General features: G+C 42.1%; 1 protein-coding gene and 1 non-coding gene across 3 annotated transcripts in view; one reads left to right on the plus strand and one right to left on the minus strand.

The window, feature by feature from the left end:
• The window catches only part of NALCN (sodium leak channel, non-selective), a 353,058-nt gene that overhangs the window by 206,483 nt on the left and 126,229 nt on the right, over window positions 1-20,346 (plus strand). Inside the window, exon 15 of one of the 2 annotated variants that reach the window (XM_056109424.1) lies at window positions 14,015-14,089. The exons of the other annotated variant lie outside the window; for it this stretch is intronic. Within the exon in view, the coding sequence (XP_055965399.1) occupies window positions 14,015-14,089 (75 nt within the window). The remainder of the gene's footprint in view (window positions 1-14,014; window positions 14,090-20,346) is intronic. 2 annotated transcript variants of the gene reach the window in all.
• LOC130019497 (U6 spliceosomal RNA) lies at window positions 6,274-6,377 on the minus strand. The gene has a single exon (XR_008791822.1). It is a non-coding gene; the product is annotated as a U6 spliceosomal RNA (small nuclear RNA).

A 20,346-nucleotide genomic window follows, 5' to 3' on the forward strand; every position in this document is an offset into this window, starting at 1 on the left:
ATCAGTCTGCCAGTTTGAAAGTTGTATTTGATTAAATCTAACATAACTGTCCATTATCAGAAGATTCTAATGTTGTAAAATTTAGCAAAAATAAACAAACAAATAGAATGGTCTCAATGATAGATGATAGATAAATATAGAGATAGATAGATAGATAGATAGATAGATAGATAGATAGATAGATGAGGAAGATAGATTATAAGGTGTATTCCAGCTTCAGAGTGGGAAGAGTAAATGCACAAATTAAAATCAGTGAAATGCAGTTGTTTCCCTTCCTTTCTATGTTGGTATTGAAGATAGAGCTTTTCATAGAAGACTAGAATCTAAGACTTCGTCTACACTTCATTGGGAGGCAAATATGAATTTTTAGCTTGAGAAGCACTTTTCTGCACAATTCTCCCTGGTGTAGATATTTCTCTCATTTTCTGTCTGACTCCATGCCACTGCCCAGTTGATTGTCAGCTCACAAAGCCCATGAGGTAGTAACTTTCAGAATAAATGGCAGAAAGGCCAACCTGTATTCTCAGTTCAGTTTTATACCCACTATTGTGTTCAAACTTTTTACCATAAAACACTGAACTCTTATTTGACCAGTAGTGTACATATAGAGTCATGTAGACATTAGATAATCCCTAAATATGACTTATCAGTTCTCTTGCTGGTGGATATGTAGATTGTTTACCAGTGATCTTCTCTTTAGAATGTTGCAAATACCGGGTCTGTTCTGATTTAGGAGGGTGTTTCACTGAATACATGCCAGGGAGTAGAAACTGGGAACCCAGGAGATTCCCAGCGGCTCTGAAGAGCAGGTGTCTGCAGGTTTACACCCTAGATCTGAGCCAGGGGCTGTTTCTACAGCATGTGAGCTCACAGGGTCTGTGAGTCTTTACATGCTTCTTTCAGTACCTACACAATATGCAAAGTGTTGCTTCCTGACCCGTAAAACCTAAACCGTTTCCTGTCTGACCTCCAGTTCAAAAACCCTGGCTCTGTAGGCAGTCTGTACAACCTCCTCTCCCAAGGGTGGAGAATTCCTCCGTGCACACGTTCTCACTTGTATGTGATATTGTGAGACTTCCACAATATGGACAATCGTGGATGTTTGACATCTCACAACCTAAGCTGGATGGTGGAATCCCTTTACCTTTACTTGATGGAATTCCTTTGCCTTCAATTGCATCATTGCATTTAGTCATCACTAATAAGGGAGCACGTATTCATAGGCTCATTGGCAATCTTTGTGACTGCAACTACTTCACTTTTTTTTTCTTTTTGGATCACACCCAGCCGATACTCAGGGATTACTCCTGGCTCTGTACTCAGGAATTACTCCTGGAAGTGCTCAGGGGACCATATGGGATGCTAGAAATCGAACCTGGGTCAGCCACAAGCAAAGTAAACGCCCTACCTGCTGTGCTATCTCTTCCACCCCACTTTGCCTATTTTTAAAAGATGAGTTTATCTCCTTAAAATCTTCTTAAAATACATTTGTTGGAGTCGGGCTTAAATTTTGGATTTTATCCCTTAACTATGATATATGTTGAAAACATTCTCTTTGAGCCACACATAGTTACAGATATAGTATAGATTTAAGGATATAGGTATATTTGGTGGTGCTGGTGATGGAACCCAGAGCCTCACAGGTATGATGTTATTTGACATTTCATTTTGATGTGGTCAGATGATCAGTTTTTCATTTAAAGTCAATATTTATTTTAGCAGCATGATTAAGAAATCTATTCCCACCCTGAGATAATAGACATATTTTCTATCTTTTAATTATTTTTAATTTTTTGCCTTTCCCATTTGATTTTCTTTGTTCATCTCAACTCACTATTTAGACACAATCTAAGCTACATGAAATGATTACTTGATCACTTGATATCCCGTTACTCATCGATTTGCTCAAGCAGGCACCAGTAACATCTCCAAAATCCCTGTCACGTGCTAGTGTAAACCAGTGGCGTCTGCTCGCAGGAACATGAAGAGCCTCAAACCATTTGTTCAGTATCTTGATGAAGAAGTCTAACCATTTCATAGGTGGGCAGCCACGCATTCTTTTGACGTCATGTGGAATCCAGTCAGTAACAGCTCGAGTCCAGTGGTCATCCTCAAATCGTATTATGTGTCCAGCCCATCTAATTTTCGATACCTTGGCAAACGAGACAACATCCCTGATTCTCAATCATTGATGGAGGTCGGAACTCCGGATTCCTTCTCTCACTTGAGTAAGCGTGATACTCCACGCATAGTTCTTTTGATTCCTCTTTAGGTGACCCAGAGAGCGTTCTCATCCTGTTTTCGTAGGGTCCAGGTCACTGAGGCATATATTAATGTAGGGAGAATGGTGGAGTCAAAGATATGTACCCAGAGCCATAGGTTCGTCATTCTCTTAGCTATTTCTTCAATGCTCTTGAAAGCGTTCCATCTGCTCTCTTCCTCCTGCACAGCTCAGGTGCCAGTTCATTCATCATGTTGAGTTCTTAACCTAGGTATGCATAACTGCTGCATTCAGAGATGTTCATTCCATTGAGAGCAAAAGGAATGTCAGGAACTAGTCCACTCTTCATAAACATTGTCTTCTTGAGATCAGCTGCAGTCTAATCTTTCCACATTCATGGCCGAAGTCAGCCAGCATTTGTGCCACTTGGCTAATGTTTGTTGTTATTAGAATGAGGTCATCAGCAAAGCAGAGGTGGTGGAGTTGCCAACCATCTATCTTCACTCCCATTCTTTCCCATTCCAGTTGTCACATGGCATTCTCGAGGGTGGCACTGAAGAGTTTTGGTGTCACCCTGCCGAACCCATCTCTTGACATGGATGATCACTTCCTTGTAGAATGGTGAGATCCTGGTAGTGAATCCATAATACAGCTCACGGAGGATCCTGATGTATTGAGTTTGAACGTCCTGTTTGGCTAGGGCTTCAATGACCGCTTCAGTCTCAACAGAACCAAAGCTACATGAAATGCTCCTTTTAAATCAAACTGAAATCAAGTCCTCTTAACCAGATTTATGTGATATTTTTAAAGCTTCGGGATATTTAATTGGTTTTTCTGATTATGATGTCTATAGCAAAAAGGTCAGCTATGCCGCTTTTTACATTTATATGAGCTTTTCAAATGAACATTAGTTAATCCAGTGAAAGAAAAACACTTGCTAATAAGATATGAAAACTGAAACCATGGCACAAAATTAGGAGCTGTGGGCACACATACACTTGCCCCCGCTCCCGTCCTCCCAGGAGCTGGAATTTCCTTAAAGCAGCATCTGTGGTTGCTTTTCTTTTCTTGTAAAGCCCTGGACTGAGCTTCTGTTCCATATCTCAGCCAGTGTGACTGGACAGATTTACTGAAACCACCTACTGTGTGCAAGTCCTCGCCTGAACTATGGCCTGAAAGGAGATGGGTTTCCCTCCTGTTCTAGCAAGCTTCCAATGAGTCCAGAAGTAGGACTGGATACAAACCGACTGGCCAAGCTAGTTCCACCCAGTGACGAGAGTGATAGGGGGTCCTGGGTGCGTGTTTATGATCACTGTCAGCAGAAGAAGCATATGCCCCCTGCTCCCTGCACACACCCCAGATCTGAATTAAAGATCATTAAAGAGCAGGGGAGGTTTGAAGACCCTCTGACATGCAAGAGTCTGGAGGAGACAGATGAATTTCTCATGTGTCCTTCCCAATAGGGCATATGTCCCAGGGAGTTGTAATCCATTAGCCTGGCTTTAAGCTTGAACTTAGCTGAAAATGAGCATTTGTTTATGCAAATATGTAGGAAACATAAATCAGATATTTTTTCCTTCAGCAAAATATCACAAAGCACTTTAACCCCAAGGGAGCAAAGGAAACGCCCATAGAAGCATTCAAGTGCCCATGTACATCCTTGCTACCCATCTGTGGCCTGGCATCAACCTGGGGCGTGGGGTGCCTGATGCAGCCTTCTGAGAGGCACACATGTGCCAAGCAAGAAATAAAGAAGGGGGAAAAATAATTGACTGTATATTGTTCTGGAATAAAACTCATCTTCTATGGCCTCCACCTGAGGTGTGGAAGCACCAGTTTGTCAGCTCACGGTGAAAATCAAGCTAAATTGTATAGCCCAAGCACATTCCTAATGCTTGGCAGTGTCCCTCAAAGATGCTTCTGTTCCAGCAGGTTGTGTTCTCTAGTTCCCTCTTGAAAGATTGCAGTTGTCAGATGCTTGTGAAGTTCATCTTTCCCCAGGTTTTGCAGTAATTGGGGGAATAAGGGCTCCAGAAGACCAAAGGAGTTGAAAGACTATTTTTCTCTTGCAATGTTTTTCTCTTTATCATTGTTTCAAAGGGATGCCCTGGGACAGGAACTCTGAAAGAGAGAGAATGTAATTAAGCATTCATTGTGACGCGTCTGTGTGTTACCTTTGAAGTGCTTGACTTCAAGCAGTAATCTCTTGATTTTGCTTCTGTCATGCCAGCTTTCTGAGAATAGGCCTATTTGGCTGACAAAAATGGGCATTTCAAAGTGTAAATTAAATAACTTGATTCTGTGGAATTCACTTAAAAATGCATCTATGTTGAATATGTCCCCTTTTACGTCAGTCTGATTACATTTGACTTTTTTTTACCTATATTAAAAAAAAAGAAAGAAAAATTGTTTCCAATGACCGCCTGTGAGACTGCTTAAGAGAGGGTGATTATAAATTAGAGAAAAAGGAAAAGCAGAAAGTGATTTTGCGGGTTGACCAGATGCCTGCCCTGCTTCCATTGCACATTTGAAAATAATTAAAAGATAAGTTCTTCATCAAATTCACAGTAGAGAAAGAATAAAGATTAAAGGTGACATTTTAGTTTAGGAGCTGTCTTTGACATAGAAAAAAAAAAGAAAATAGCAAAAGTCACTTCAGAAATGAAAAAGGATGTGTAGAATGATGGCGGGAGTCTTTGTGGAGTTAAGGGAACAGTTGCATGAAAGATATGGAATGACGGGGCCAGAAATACCTAACCAAGAATTAAAGTGCTTGGGCCGGCCTCTTGCCAGTCTCAGCGTCCTACCAACACTAACCTTGCAAGTGAGTCCTGGGAAAGAAAAAAATGCCCAGAATATGGCACTGACAGTTTATGTGCCAACAAAATTGGGTGAAACTATGATTCCATTTCTGTCATTTATTAGATTTTTGCTGAAATACTTTATGGAGAAACAGAGGCAAGAGAAGTTGTCTGGGGTAAATTAAACTTGGAGTTTAATTGCTTTTACATTTTCATGGAATTGATTTAAGTTTGTAATTAATTATAGTTTAATGAATCTTCATTTTAAACTTGATTATGCTCAAATGGAGGAAAAGTTAGTTGAACTGTCTGGTTAAAAGTATCTGACTTCATGAAAGCAGACGCTTAGCACAGGCACATTTGAAAATTTTCTGGAGTATAAGTTCTGGGCACAGGTATTATAAAGATAAGGAATCAGAGTGTTTGCAGCAGTCAAACATTCTGTAGAAAGGGGAGATAGCCCACTGGTTAGTGTGCAGGATCCATTGTAGAAAGACTCCAAGTTCCCTCCCTATACCATATGGTTCCCTGAGCACTGCCAGGAGGGAGCCCTGAGCACTGCCAGGAGGGAGCCCATGGCTGAGCCACGAGTAGCCTGGAGCACTGCCAAGTAAGCCCCCTAATCAAAATACTGAACCTGGAAATGGATCGCCTAAAATACACTATACTAGATGTGAAAAATGCCACCCATATGCTGCAATGTAACCCCCCAGTTCTAAGAATCAGACTCAATGAGAACTGGGATTTTGCATTCGCCATACTGAGAGCATTATGGGTGTCAAAAAAATCATGACAGTGGACTCTGAGGAAGACAAATCATTAGATACCTAAAATATTTTGATATTTTAGACATCATTGACTTTTGGGGCCCATGACTAGTTGTGCTCAGGACTTATACTGACTCTGTGCTCAGAGTACAATTCTAGTGGGCTCCAGAGACCATTTGGGATGACAGGGATCAAACCAGGCCATTTGTGTGCAAGGCAAGTGCCTTACCCTCTGTACTATCTCTCCAGTCCCAAACTCATGATTCTTGTTGTAGTTTAGTTATGTGTTTACATAGTGTTTGATTTATACACTGTGTGGTTTTGATGTATTTATTTACTGCACCCACCACATACACACACACACATACACACACACACACACACACACACACACATTACCCCTTTGTTTAGTAATCTTCATTTTGTAAAGCAGACACCATGGGCCAGTGTTTGTCATCATTCAATACTGTCTATTCCCTAATTTAAAACTATGCTACACTTCACTGATTTGCATGTCATCTTTGTGCTAGTGATCGGGCTAATCTTTCCTGTAGCAGTACAATTTTACTACGTGTGCTACCAAAGCCAGAATTGAAATGTATTGTTCGTGTACTGGTATTGAGCATTCAGTCAAGGAGTAGGTGTATTACTCACTTAGATACTTTATGTTAGAGCAAATATTGCATATTAATACAATGTAATGTTATAGATCTGTTAAGAGTGGCAAGCAGCCAACCAATGTATTTCTTTTTTAAAGCATATACTCTCTAAATGGACTGGAGCGATAGCACAGTGGGTAGGGCATTTGCCTTGCACATGGCCGACCCGGGCTGACCTGGGTTCGATTCCTTCACCTCTCTCGGAGAGCCTGGCAAGCTACCGAGAGTATTGCGCCTGCACAGCAAAGCCTAGCAAGCTACCCTTGGCATATTCAATATGCCAAAAACAGTAACAAGTCTCACAATGGAGACATTACTGGTGCCATCTCGAACAAATTGATGAACAATGGGAGGACAGTGCTACAGTGCTTACTCTGTAAATGTGTGTAAGGGCTGTGTGTGTGTGTGTGTGTGTGTGTGTGTGTGTGTGTTTTAGCAAAGCTCAAAAGGAAGGACTCCCTTTCCCTCTTGATGTAGCTCCAATAAAAGTAAGTAGTGAGTAGATAGTCCAGGGATTAAGGTGCTGGCCTTGCATGAAGTCGACCCCGTTTCGACCCCGTTTCACTCTGGCATTGCCTGTGCCCCCCCCAACACAGACAGGAGTGATACCAGAGCCCATGACCAAAAGTAAGCTCTTTTTTGCCAGGTATGGCACCCAAAGCTTAAAAAAACCAAAAAGTGACATAGCAGTATTCATGCCTCTTTACACATGTAAATATTATATAAATATAAGTATTAAATGATAAATTAACAGTGGGATTGGTGTATAGTTTAGGACTGGCAGAGTTTCAAACAAATGGTGATGCCGGGTGGTTCAGTACCAAAAATCCACTATAAAGATGCTTAATTTCCACAATCCCATTTGGTAGTGAACCCATGAATCCCATTGTGAGGCTCTGGAAAACCTTTGACTCCTACCCCTGTGGCACCTGCAGATCAAGACTGAAAATAAGAGGCAGGTGTCAGGGTCATAGTTCAGGTCCTTCCGGAACAGGACCTGAGCTTCTTTATCACGATCATGATCATCCTATTGTTCATCAGTTGCCTCAAGCAGGCACCAGTAAAGTCTCCTTCATCCTAGCCCTGAGATTTTAAAAAGTGCCATATTCAAGGCTTTTTCAGGGTTAGGAGAATGAGACCCATCATTGTTACTGGTATTTGGCATATTGGGTATGCCACAGGGAGTCTGCCAGACTCTGCCGTGTGGGCAGGTTACATTCTATAACCTGCCAGGTTGTCCAAGGTAAGAATGATATAATAAGATGTCACGCAGCCGCAAATGCGGCCACGCACTTCCGGGAGCTGGGTTTTATAGTCTCTGGATCTTGACCGTTGATGGGATTACATGGCGCCAGGGAGCCAGCTGGTGGGTGTGACTCCTGCCTACTGGAAGATGGAAGATCTGGGTGGAGGATGCTCAGCCCCGATCTGAGCAGGCTTGGAGATCTCAGCCCCGGGACCCGCATGCCTTTGTTCCTCTCCCGGTACCTTCATGCATGTGGAGAGTGGTCTCAGCATGGTTATGGCTGGTTCTGGAGGTCTTTGGCTGCCGGAGCTCTGCTGGGGGCAGGGAGGGAAACTCAAGCTGCCTCCTCCAAGGGGCCCTGGCGAGGACAACCAGGCACGGGGGCAGGAGATGCTTTATAGTCACAGCAAACCAATGAAACAAAGGCAAAATTTCTGGGAGTACTAAAAAATGGTTCTGGCTTTTAAAATTATTATTATTATTTCTAATATATAAATTAATAAATTATTATTAATAAATTAAATAATAAATTAATATTCAATTTTTTGGCTTTGGGTCGCACCCAGTGACGCTCAGGAGTTACTCTCCTGTCTCTGCCCTCAGGAATTACTCCTGGTGATACTTGGGGGACCATATAGGATGCAGGATATTGAATCGAACCCAGGTCAGTCACATGCAAGGCAAGTGCCCTACCTGGTGTACTATCAGTTCGGCCCCTGGTTCTTGATTTTAGAGGCAGGATGCATACCCATTTCCAAGACATGTGGAGTGGAAGGAAAGGCCAATCCCCCACCAAGGCCAAACTTGATGTCCCCCTCCAGTCCAATCCATACACCACTGGATTTTAATGAAATAAGGTCTTAGAGGCAACGTAAATTCAAGTGATGGCCACCCACCAACATCTTTATTTCTTTATCCCAGAAGTGCCCACTGCCTTATTAGAGTCTGAACAAAGAGCTAGAGTCGTTCTGCTCACCACCTCCTTTCCACCAGCTTCAGGCTTGCATTGTTTCCCTGCCCCTTTGATCTCCTTTCTGAAGATACTTGTCAAAGCCAGATGCCTTAGTCATCTCTCCCCAGAGTGTCCACCATCACCTTATCAGGTGCCCACACGGGGGGGGGGGGGAAGGGGGGCGGGCGTGACAGGGAACAGTGAGATAAACATCCATGCCCAGATGGTTGCAAGAGGAGAATGCAAGTTCTCCAGGAAATTGCTTTCTGATTTTCACCATCCCCTGACCCCATTGCTAGAGCAGCAAAGTCTAAATGTTCAAAGAGTGTTGTTACATCCAGTGGTTAGCTCGAATGATAGTCTAAAGAAAACTCCTTTAGACTTTCTTTGATGGGATATTACATTGAACTTAATTTTTTTACATTATTCTTAAATGTGTTACCAACACCTTTCTCAAATGCTTATATCTTTTCTCTGAGACTGGGACTTTCTCGCTGCTCTGGAGATGCCCAAGCTCAGATGGGCTGGGGTGCAGACGGGGTTTTATTTCACACTTGGCCTCCACCCTAAGCCTCCCCCACCCCAAACCCAGATCAGTTTTCCTTTATGTTCCTGCTCTTTGAAAGGAACTGAGAACATCTGGAATGAGCAAAGGAAGATGCAGGATCCCTAAGAGTTGCAGAGAGGGAGAAGTGCTTTCAGGGCAGGATGGAGCCCACTACATGCAGACATGAGGACAAAGGTGGCCTGGTCAGAATTGGGAGCTGCCTGAGAAACTGAGATATATTCCCCCAGATTGGATACGAGCCAAAATCATGCATCCCCTAGTTTGCCTCTGGAATGGCAGCACCCCCAAATTCTCCACTGTGGATGGTGGCTCAGAGTCCCACTGGAAACTAGTGGCTCCTGTGGGATAGAAGGAAGGGGATATTCACAAAGGCTCCATCCAGACCCCGACTCTGAGACCCACACAGTGACCTTCTGAGGGCGAGGGGTCTTTGCAGAGAGGAGAGTGAGTCTAGAGTGGAAATCATTCTGGATTCTGCAGTTCAGTCCTAAATCCAAATGCACGTGTCTTAAGAAGAGAAAAATGAAGACAAGACCCAGGCCACAGGGAGCGAAAATCCAGGTGAAACGGGCAGAGCCTGGGTGGATACGCTTCCACGCCAAGATCAGAGGAGAAGCTCGCGTGAAGCTGGGAGAGGCCAGGAAGGACCATGTGGCCAGGGCTTTGCTGGTGCTCGGAACCTCGTTGGGAACAGTTGGCCTCCAGGTGAGCTGCTGGACAGGCTCCTGTTGCCAAGGCCACCAGCTCCTACGCTGAGTGAAAGCAGCCTTGGGGGCACCTCTGAGAACCAGAGTTCTCATCTTCAGCTGCAGGAACTGTCAGAGTGGTCAATTATTTTTTTCTTTTTGGGTCACACCCAGCAATGCTCAGTGGTTACTCCTGGCTCAGGAATTACTCCTGGCGGTGCTTGGGGAACCATATGAGATGCTGGGGATCCAACCCAGGTTGGCCGCATGCAAGGCAAACGCCCTACCCACTGTACTATCACTCCAGCCCCAGGGTGGCCAACTTCACAACAGGCCTTGAACCCCCAAACAAGCACCATCACTGCCAGATAACAAGCACCTCCTTATTCTCCCCTCAACACTCTCCCAAGCACAATTAGGAAAATTGATTTAGAAGTAACTGAGTTGGTTGTTTTTTTTTTTAATTCAAATCATGTGCCATGGGTTTATACTACTCTATAACCAAATGGAAATGAGTGTTTAAGAGCTAAATCCGATTGGTGGTGCCAAGTTCAGTCTGCAGCAAGGGGCTTAGGAACTAAGTCAGATCAATGGAGAGAAATATCAAGGCAATTATTTTCATCCTGAGCTCCTGTGCTTTTTCCTGCATCTTTTCCCATGGGCTCCTTCATACCCTGGCTGGCTGGAAAGGAATTCCATGAAAAGCTGCTGTGTGTGGAGCTTTTATTTTTAGTTGTGATAGCCACAATATCTTACAAGTGAAGACCCTGGGACTCAGGCCGGACCCGTGGGTGACACGCAGAGCCAGGCCCCCCAGCCGCAGTGAACTTCTCTGCCAGGCCACAAGCCTCATGGGCTTTATTTGATGGATAAGTTAATGGTGGTGAGGGCAGTATATTGTATTTATGATCCTGACCAGTTAGTGTCTGACCCATGGCTGGAACCCATCAGCTGCTTGTCGAATTTAATCGAATTACAGAGCCTCGCTGCCCTTAAGTAGCCATCTGTCTGCTGGTGAGCACAAAAATTAAAAGCTGTCAATGCTGAAAACCTCTCCAATCCAGGTAGATGAGCAAGAAAATAATTTATTGTTGACAAAAGAGCACCAGTCTGTGATGGGTCTCCCAGGGAACCTGCTGAAGAAATGAAAAGGATCACAAAGATGGGGCAAACCCATTTCCTTTCTCCCATCCCTGGTCACTGCCCCACACCCTGCAGGTGCTCTGTAAGTAGGATGAACTGATATTCCCAGTGTCTAATATTGGCCGCCACCATACCGCCCTCTCCAAACTCACTTGGCAATCAAGGGGGCCATCTGCAGTCAATAATTGCTTTGATCTCAAAACCAAAACTCCGCTAGCCAGGCCAAGTTGGCCCTTTGGCAATATGCCACATTATCCCATAAAGAATGAGGGTGCTCTGTTCCTGGAATTTAAGTTTCAAGGGTGTAATCTGTGGGCTTTTAAGACAGTAGGGAGATAAAATGGTCAGGTTGACTTTTCTTCAAAAAAGATCTGAAAGGGACGGAGAAAGAATCTAAAAAGACAAGTTTTTGTTGGTGGTAGTTTCAGTTTGGGAGTCACACCTGACAGTGCCCAAGATTTACTTCTGGTTCTATATTCAGAGATCACTCCTAGAGGTGCAGTGCTGGGGAATGAATGGAGGTTTGTCGTGTGCAGGAAAGCGCTCTGCCCACTGTACTATTGCTCTGGCCTAAGACAAGTTTTCCAAATTGCAATTTTCTGGAACAGGGAGCAAGCTGCCACTTTTCCTTTTTTTTTCCATCTGGGAACAATGCTTATTCTTTTTTGATTTGTGTGCACCCTTTCCCTGGGAGCTGGGAAATGTGGTTACTCAGACACAGAGCAGTGCCTGCCCAGAGTCCATGGGGTCAGCAGCAGAAGTGACATCTCAGTCCACATCTGGAAGCTTTTGATGACCATCTCTACTTCCAGGGTGTGGTTGCTGGGAAGGGAGAGACACTCTGTCTCTGATCTTCTTGATGGTAACTACAAGGACAACATTGCAGTCAGGGAAAGGGGGCTAAACTTGGAGCCAGGATGAAATGTCTTATAGAAGTGGTGTCTGAGGTAGAAAGACACACATACAAGCTATGCCGAGTGGTGACTTCCACCCATCTGTAGTCTAGGGCATCTGTAACTTCTTTAACTCCTGGCAAATCCCAACAGACGTGGCTATTAGAAGGCAGGGCGTTGGCCCCTGAAACCATAAATATCCTGTGAAAATTGAACATTTGGAGGCTCTTCTTGTTTCTTGTTAAATCTCCATTAAACTTGGAAAAATGACTTGTTATTCTTTTCTGCATATTACTCTCTCTGGTGCTCAAAAGTCCTGACTAAATTCAACTGACTTTCTTACTTTCATGCTTCACCATCTGATAGGAACAAATGCAATAATTTGTTAAAAGGAAAGTGAAAAGGGAGGATATTACTTAGGAGTAAAAACAATGGCCAAATGAATGCGGAACTTTCGGGAATTCAGAGTTGAGAAGGGAATAGATAGGAAAACACTTTAAAAGTTCTTTTCTTTCTTTTTTTTTTTACCCTACTTAGCCCTTTCAAAGAAGTATATGCCTTTGTTTTAATTTTGTACATATGGTGATATACAGAAGAGAAAAATATATTTTTTTTCACTAAGGAAGGCACCAATAATATTTCTAAAGTACCTCCCTCTAGCCATGCTAATCGTCTCTGTATCATTCCAATTTTAGTATATGTGCTGCCAAAGCGAGCAAACAAAATGGGAATAGGAAGAACCATCCCTTTGATCAACATAGAAATTTTCCAATAATGCAAACATTAATAGTGATAGCACAGTGGATAAGGCATTTGCCTTGCATGCGGCCGACATGGCTGACACAGATTTGATTCTTCTGCCCCTCTCAGAGAGCCCGGCAAGCTACTGAGAGTATCTCACCCACACGGCAAAGCCTGGAAAGCTACCTGTGACATATTCAATATGCCAAAAAAAAGTAACAACAAGTCTCAAAATTTGTTGTGAGATGTTACTGGTGCCCACTTGAGCAAATCTACCAACAACAAGAGGACAGTACTACAGTGCTCCCTCTAGCATTTTCTCTGTTTCTTTTTGCACACCATTGCCCTCTTACCGTATCTTCAATATTCATTGCAATAGAAGCATTTTTGAATACCGTTAAAGTTGATGAGTGCACTAGTCATCTATTGCTGTGGACCAGACGAATAATTTAGAGCTTGTACAGCTGTGTTTATTATCTCTCGTGGTTTCTGTGGCTTCTGCAATCTGGGGCAAGATTGACTTGGTAACCCATGGGACTCATGACTGAAGTAGAAATGTTGGCTGGGACGGGAGTCTCCTTGAGGCCAAATGGGTCCACAACCAAGACGGGTCATGTGGCTATTGGCAGCAGCCTCAGTTCATCTCATAGACTCTCCTAAGGACATTTTAAGTGTCCTGGAGCCTGGCATCTGGCTTGCTCCAAACTGGGTGAATGAGGAGAGAGTGAAGTGAATCCCCTTATCTCTCACCACACAGTCTGGTCTGTAGCCAACCACTGTGTTCAACACAAGAGCAAGAACCCCAGGAAGTGAGCGGAGTACTGGGGGCCTCTGGGAACTTACTCCAACAATGGCAATGTATAGTGGCTACAGCGATTTGATCCTCAAAGGCTCCTTAACTGCACCATTACGGAGGGTTCGAGGGTTCGCTATGCTTTCCAGTATTTCATTACTGTAAATAACCTTATCAAGCACCTTTGTATGTGAATCTCCTCATTCACACTTTTGATTATTTATTTTGAATACAGTCTCAAAAGTGAGATTACTGGGGTGTTTCTTTAGAAAAAAAAAACGTTTTTCTTAATTTCCATTTTAAATTGGCTTTCTAAATAAGCAAGTTTATATTTTATATAGTTTATTTCACAAACACATGCATTTCTCTAAGCATGTTTATTATAGAACCTAAGATGCCTGTGCCATGACTCACAACTCCAGGGTTATTTTTCACTGAATGCATCCTGTAGAATATGTGTTTAGGTGGATAGTCTATATTCTGTAGGTATTATATTTGACTTATGGTGTGTGGGTTTTTTCATTGTTATTTAACCATTTTATAGATCCTCCTGAGTTTGTTTGTTGCTGTTATTTTGGACAACTTAGAACTTGATGAAGATCTAAAGAAGCTTAAACAAGTAAGTAATACCATGGAGAATGCTTTAAATATGCCATTTAAAAATAAAAGAGCAAAACACATGATTGCAGGTGATATTAAAGTATCTTGAACTTCAAAGTTAAAAAAGAATACATTTTAATAGTACAGGCCGTCTGGTAAACTAATTTTATTACAAGCTTAATTTTTATTCGATATCAACAAGGGAAACTTTCAGTGCTCTGTAATTATCTTAGTATTATTTTTGATTAAAAGTAAGATGAACAGAGGTATAGTAACTTGGATTTGGAGACTATTCTCCTACCACTATTAAATAAAAGTTGTTTGGAAATGAAATGCCTCAGGGCCAGTTTGCCATTTTACATACTCACATAGGAAACTCCTGATTATTATCATAAAAAGAGCAGACATCAACTTGCTTGACTTCTAAACACTAAAAAAGAATTTAGTCTTGGTTCCCTCGGTGATTCTAAGAGACAGTACAGTAAGTCAGAGGGAGCGTACAGGAGGTAAGGGCGCTCTGCACATAGCCACCCTCACTTTTGTCTTCAGCACCGCATCTGGTCCATGAGTGCAACTAGGAGTGACCCCTGAGTGCAGAACGAGGACTAAACCCTGAATGTGCTGAGTGTGACCCTCCAAATAAAAGAAAGAAAACGATACATAATAAGCAATCAACTAACTGTGTTTCCAATCATATATAAAAACATAGTGAGAGTTAGGGCATCTAGATCATTGTATCCCAAATGTGTCAGTATAAATGTGTTGAGATTGTGTTATTGATGGCCTAAGGTGGGTATGATCAACCGTTCTAATAGCGTCGGTAACCTGAAGGATACTTGACTTATCTCTTTGGCTCTGTCAAAGAACAAAGACCTGCCAAGAAGTTGAGTTGAATTAGATATTCTTGGCGTATCCACTCCAACAATATATTGAATTTATCAAAGAGTACCAAGACTCTAGAACAAATCCTATACAGACGTCTAGAAAGATCATGAATACTCAGAATTTTCTTTTTTATTTAGTTTGATGATAATTTTATAAATTAGTTCACAATATTTGATTGCATCTAATATTCAAACACCAATCCCACCACCATTACACCTTCCCACAACCATATTTGGATCTTTTTTATCCAGAACCCCAACCCCTGCCTCAAAGCAGAAATGAAATAATTTATCTTGTATTGTTTGTTGTGAATAAATCACTGGAAATGCTCCGAAAAGACTTCCCTTAGAGGAGAGTATATGAAGGTTGTTGTATTTCACCCAGGGGCTATTAAGCCCTTCTATAAGAGATTAATAATATGTTGTTAAAGGTTGAGCCCTATGTGCTTATATATATATGTATATATACATATATATGTATATATGTAAATATATTTTTCTCTAAGATTGGTTGCCTTCTACTTTAAACCCATAAAATGTGGTGTGCTACACTTGAAGTATGAGTGGTGTGAGGTATGAGATTCATGGCGTGGTCCAGGGATAGGTTTTCTCGTGGGTGAGGCTCAGCCCAAGCATGGGAGAGTGGCTGTAAACAGGGTGGAGGTTGAGTACTGGGGGTTTTCGGCTGCTGGGCTGGGTCCCTTGGGGTGGGGAGTAGTCTCACCTGCCCCTATCCGGGACACTTCGACCGAATTAAACAGCCCGGCGTGGGGTCCAGTGGCATGGCTATGGCAGTGTCGTGCCATGCTGTCTTCCGAATACTCAGAATTTTCAAATCAGATCCTAGTGGTATAGTTTGAAAGAGACATAGGCTATTAAATCATTATTGTTTATATATATAAGAAAGTCACTTAAAGCCTCACCTTATTTCTGTTACCTCCAAAATCTATACTTTCAATCCAATGTATTAAATAAAGAAGAAAATATGCATTTTCTTATATGTAAAGGTGCCTGCTGCAGCCAAACATGTTGAGGCTGGATTTAAGGTCTTTCCTATCCTGCAGCTATACAAGGTGAAATCACTATCTGGGTACTAAGGGGATCGCTTCTTCCATTCCCCTTCAATGTGTGGCAGCAATAGCAGGTTCTTCAACTGAGAATTTGTAGGTTCTCTTTGACATTGCTGCAAACATTTAACGTGGCTTCCACGTTTTAGGAGTATGTTAAAGGAATATGTAACCAATGAGCTCCAAGCTGAAACTGACCTGCCATAGAATTATATCTAACGATCACAGATCAGCTATTGGGAACCATCTTAGTCCTTGTTTTACAAAGGTGGTATTGAGATGTGGATTTTCCGCTTCACTCTGCTGACTGTGCATGGATGTTGAGTGTTTCCTAAGAGAGTTAAATGTGTCTACAGTCAAAATAAAAGATATCCTAAATAAGAGATATCCTAAATAAAAATATGTCCTAGTCTTTTGAACTGATGCTCTGAGTAGCTTTGCTTTTGTTTCAAATAACCATTGGTCATAGAAAATGCCCCTTAGTTCCAGATAGAGAGAGAAATTTTCTGTTAGAGGGCAGTATAATAAATCTATAGGTGGAATTTTTCCAGGTTTATTAATTGAAACATAATAATATCTTAAGATATTATCTGGGTACAGATATAGATATAGTTAAAGAAACAAATGCAAGGAGCTAAAGAGATATTACAGTGGGTAGGACGCTTATCTTGTGCTTGGCCAACCAGGATTCGGTCCCCCGCATTCCATATGTTCCCTCGAGCATCCCCAGGAGTAACTCCTAAGTGCAAAGCCAGGAGTAATCCTTGAATATCATTAAGTGTGGTCCCAAAACAACAGCAACAAAATTTTAAATGCAGATAGAGATATCTGATCCCAAGTGGAAAAACAACAGTAAAACCACTGCTTTAATTAGTATCTGACTTTCTTCCTAGATGACAAAATACTTCTTCCTAGATGACAAAGTATTAGTAAACTATTAGTTGCTCTGCCTTAAATAATATATTGTTAATTATAAATTATATTTAATTAACTATTTGCTAGATATTGGTGACAATTTATTTTTTGGTTATTTTGTCCATCAGTGTGGGTTATCCATTGTGCTAACCTACAATTTGCACTATCTTCTTTAAATATTTAGAGATATTTAAACTTTAGACATTCCAATCAGAAATAAAACAGCGAAATCATTTTCACTAGTACTTTCCACATTGTTCTTTACTGATGATGGAATTGAAACTACACCTACATCTACTAATTTTATACTTGAGACATAAAATTACTACAGGTCAAATGTTATTGAAATAAGCTAAAATGTTCCAAGTTCACTTTGTTCCATTTTTAAAAAATTTATTGGAATTACCATGAGTTCCAATACTGTTTATGATGGAATTTCATGCATATAACATGCCAACCCTTGGAATATTCCCTTGCTATGTCCTTTTAGCATCCCATGTGTGAGGGAAACCATTTTGTATCTGTCCCTCCCTTTCTGACCAACTTTAGCATAATACCCTCTAATTGCATCCACATAGAAGCAAATTACATAATTTTGTCTTTTCTTAGAACCATTTTCATATATATCCATTGTGTATATATACCACAGTATCTTTATCCAGTCATCTGTTCCAGATACTTGGTTTTTTTTCCAAATTTGGGCTATTTTGAATAGTGTGGCAATGAACGTCAGAGAGTGATTATCTTTTCAGAGTAGGCTTTCGGGGAGCTTGGGGTAGATGCCAGTAAGTGAAATTGCTGGACCTTTTTGTTTTCTTTGGTTTCTGAAAATTGTGTCTTTTTTATGTCCTTCATTTTATTTTCAAAAATTTGGTCCTTGAGGTGGGACTCATTTTCGCATTTCACAGTGTATGGAACTATGAATATACAGATGTATGTAATAACATAGATATTATTAACAGAGATACCTGAAACTTTCTTTAAAAGATTTTTAGAGCTTTATTACAGATTTTCCAGAAATATTCTCTTGCTTAGTTTCCATGTGCCCATCCAGCCTCAATAATAGAAATGTACATGCTCCATTTTTAGTATTCCCAGGTAGGGTAGGGGAAGGACAATGTGAGAACATTTTTACTTCCTTTTTTTTAGATTTGATTACCTAGACATTTTTTTCTTTTTTATTTGTATTTATTTTATAATTTTTATTAGTGAGACACCATGAGGTACAGTTGTAGACTTACAATTTTTTGTGCTTGGGTTTCAATTATACAATGATCAAATACCCATCCTTCCACCAGTGCCCATTTCCCACCACCACGGATCCCAGTATCCCTCCCACCCCCCATCCCCTCATCCCACCCTGCTTCTGTGGCAGGGCATTCCCTTTTGTTCTCTCTCTCCTATTGGATGTTGTGGTTTGCAAAAGAGGCAATGAGTGGCAATCATGTTTGGGCCTAGACATTTTATTTTATTTATTTATTTTTTATTAGTGAAACTTTCTTAATACTTTTAATTCCAAAGGTAATGTTTTTCCCAGTGTATCTTTCCTCAAACTTTTCATTCATCTTTGACTTTTGCCCCAACCAAGCTAAGGATTCTTTTTTCTCTCCCTTTCTGGTTTGGGGGCCACACATGGTGCTGAGAAGCTAGTTGTGGCTCTGTGTCCATGAATCCTGCCCACATGCAATGCAAATGCCACCTTAACCCTGTACACTCTCTCCAGCCTAGAATTCTTATGGCTATACAAATATGTGTTGCCTTGATTCAGTGCCAGAGGCACACATATATGTGTTTAATTTGCACAACCACCACATGATACGAATTTTATTAATATAATCATTTAAAACACAGAAAAGTTAAGTAATCTGTCTAAGGTCACCCAGTTACAAGAGCTGGGACTCAAACCCAGGAAATTTGAACCAGAAGCCAAGACTGTCCTCTCCACTCTGTTGAGTGATGCTAAAGTGATGCTAGGGCAAACAGGCACCATGCCAATGAGGAAGGTCCATAGAGAGCTGTTGGATATTTGTTTGCTTGGAGACCACACCTGGCGATGCTCAGGGCTTACTCCTGACTCTGCACTCAGGAATCACTCCTGGTGGTGCTCAAGGGACCATATGAGATGCTGGGGATTGAGCAGCCACTGTTGGCCTGCTATTGGTTACTTCTCATGCAGTAGGAGACAGGGAAGTCTTTCTCCTTGCACAACTGCTGCTATAAAGAACATTTTCTGAATAGTGGAGGTGAGATAAAAACCCCTGTCCTGATAGCCACCTAAGGTAGTTCTTTGAGGCCAGAGCCATGCTATTGGGGTCAAGGTGCTTGCCTTACTTGTGGCTGAACCTCATCCCCAGCACTGCTACTCACCTGAGCATGGAGGATCCCAAGTACCTGTGGGTGTGGCTCTCAGAACCTCTGAGCATCACCCTCATGGCCTAGGCAAGTTCTGGCACCCCAAGGCCAGAACAGCACCTCCTACCTAAGGCCTCACATGTGAACAGCAGCCTAACTGGCTTAGAATCTTCTGGAAGGACCACAGGCTCCCTAAGCACAGCTGGGCAGCCCCACCCAAATAAATTAAAGCAGGACTTTTCTTTCCTCACACTTATAAAAATCTGGTGATCTCATCAAGGCTCTAGGGTTAGGACTTTTGGAGAATTTAATGCTAAGGTGCCAGCTGTTTCTCCACACAAATAGCCCACAGATCAGAAACTCCCCTTTTACTCAGTGTTCCTCTACTTTTACACACGGGGACTGCATCAGAATGTTTTAGCTAATGACGCCTTTACAGCGTTTCAAAGCATTCTGTTCTGATGGTTGCAAAACTATTGTGCTAAAACACAACTGCCGTTTCCCAAACGCTTTTCACGAGTAGAAGACTCCAGTCTGAGTGCCCTGTAAAATAGACATTGAATCTGAATGCAGGAGAGCACTTCAAAATGCAAGTGAGTTCTCATGTTTGGGAGCAGAGGCAGGAGATGGACAAGACAGTGACCGGACACATGAGAAATTAGCATGGAACAGAGAAGAAAGGAAGGAAAGTGTGAACTCAGAAACATTTAGGTAGGAAAGTAAGGGACAGAGCAGAGATGAGGAAGAGCTATTCCCTGAGAAACACAGAGGAGTGAGACTGAATGTGGAAGTGAGCTGAGATCAGACGACCAATGGCCAAGGACCCAGAGCCTTCAAGAGCAGAGCCCCAGTCCTGGTGTCAGCAGGAGCAGCTATTGGTCGACTGGTGGGGTCCTTTTCCTCTTTGCCCTTTGAGACCCCCACTGATCTCTGGGCCTTTGGCAGAGAAGTCTGGGGGTCAGTGACCTCCCTTGACCCTTGAGGGAGCTTTCAAGCAACTGTGCTCTTTCCTGGTGGAATTCGGTGCCTTGAACTGCAGTGGTAGGTGTGGAGAGAGT

This window comes from Sorex fumeus, unplaced genomic scaffold (assembly GCF_029834395.1).
Source record: "Sorex fumeus unplaced genomic scaffold, SorFum_2.1 ptg000008l, whole genome shotgun sequence".
Classification (NCBI taxonomy): domain Eukaryota; kingdom Metazoa; phylum Chordata; class Mammalia; order Eulipotyphla; family Soricidae; genus Sorex; species Sorex fumeus.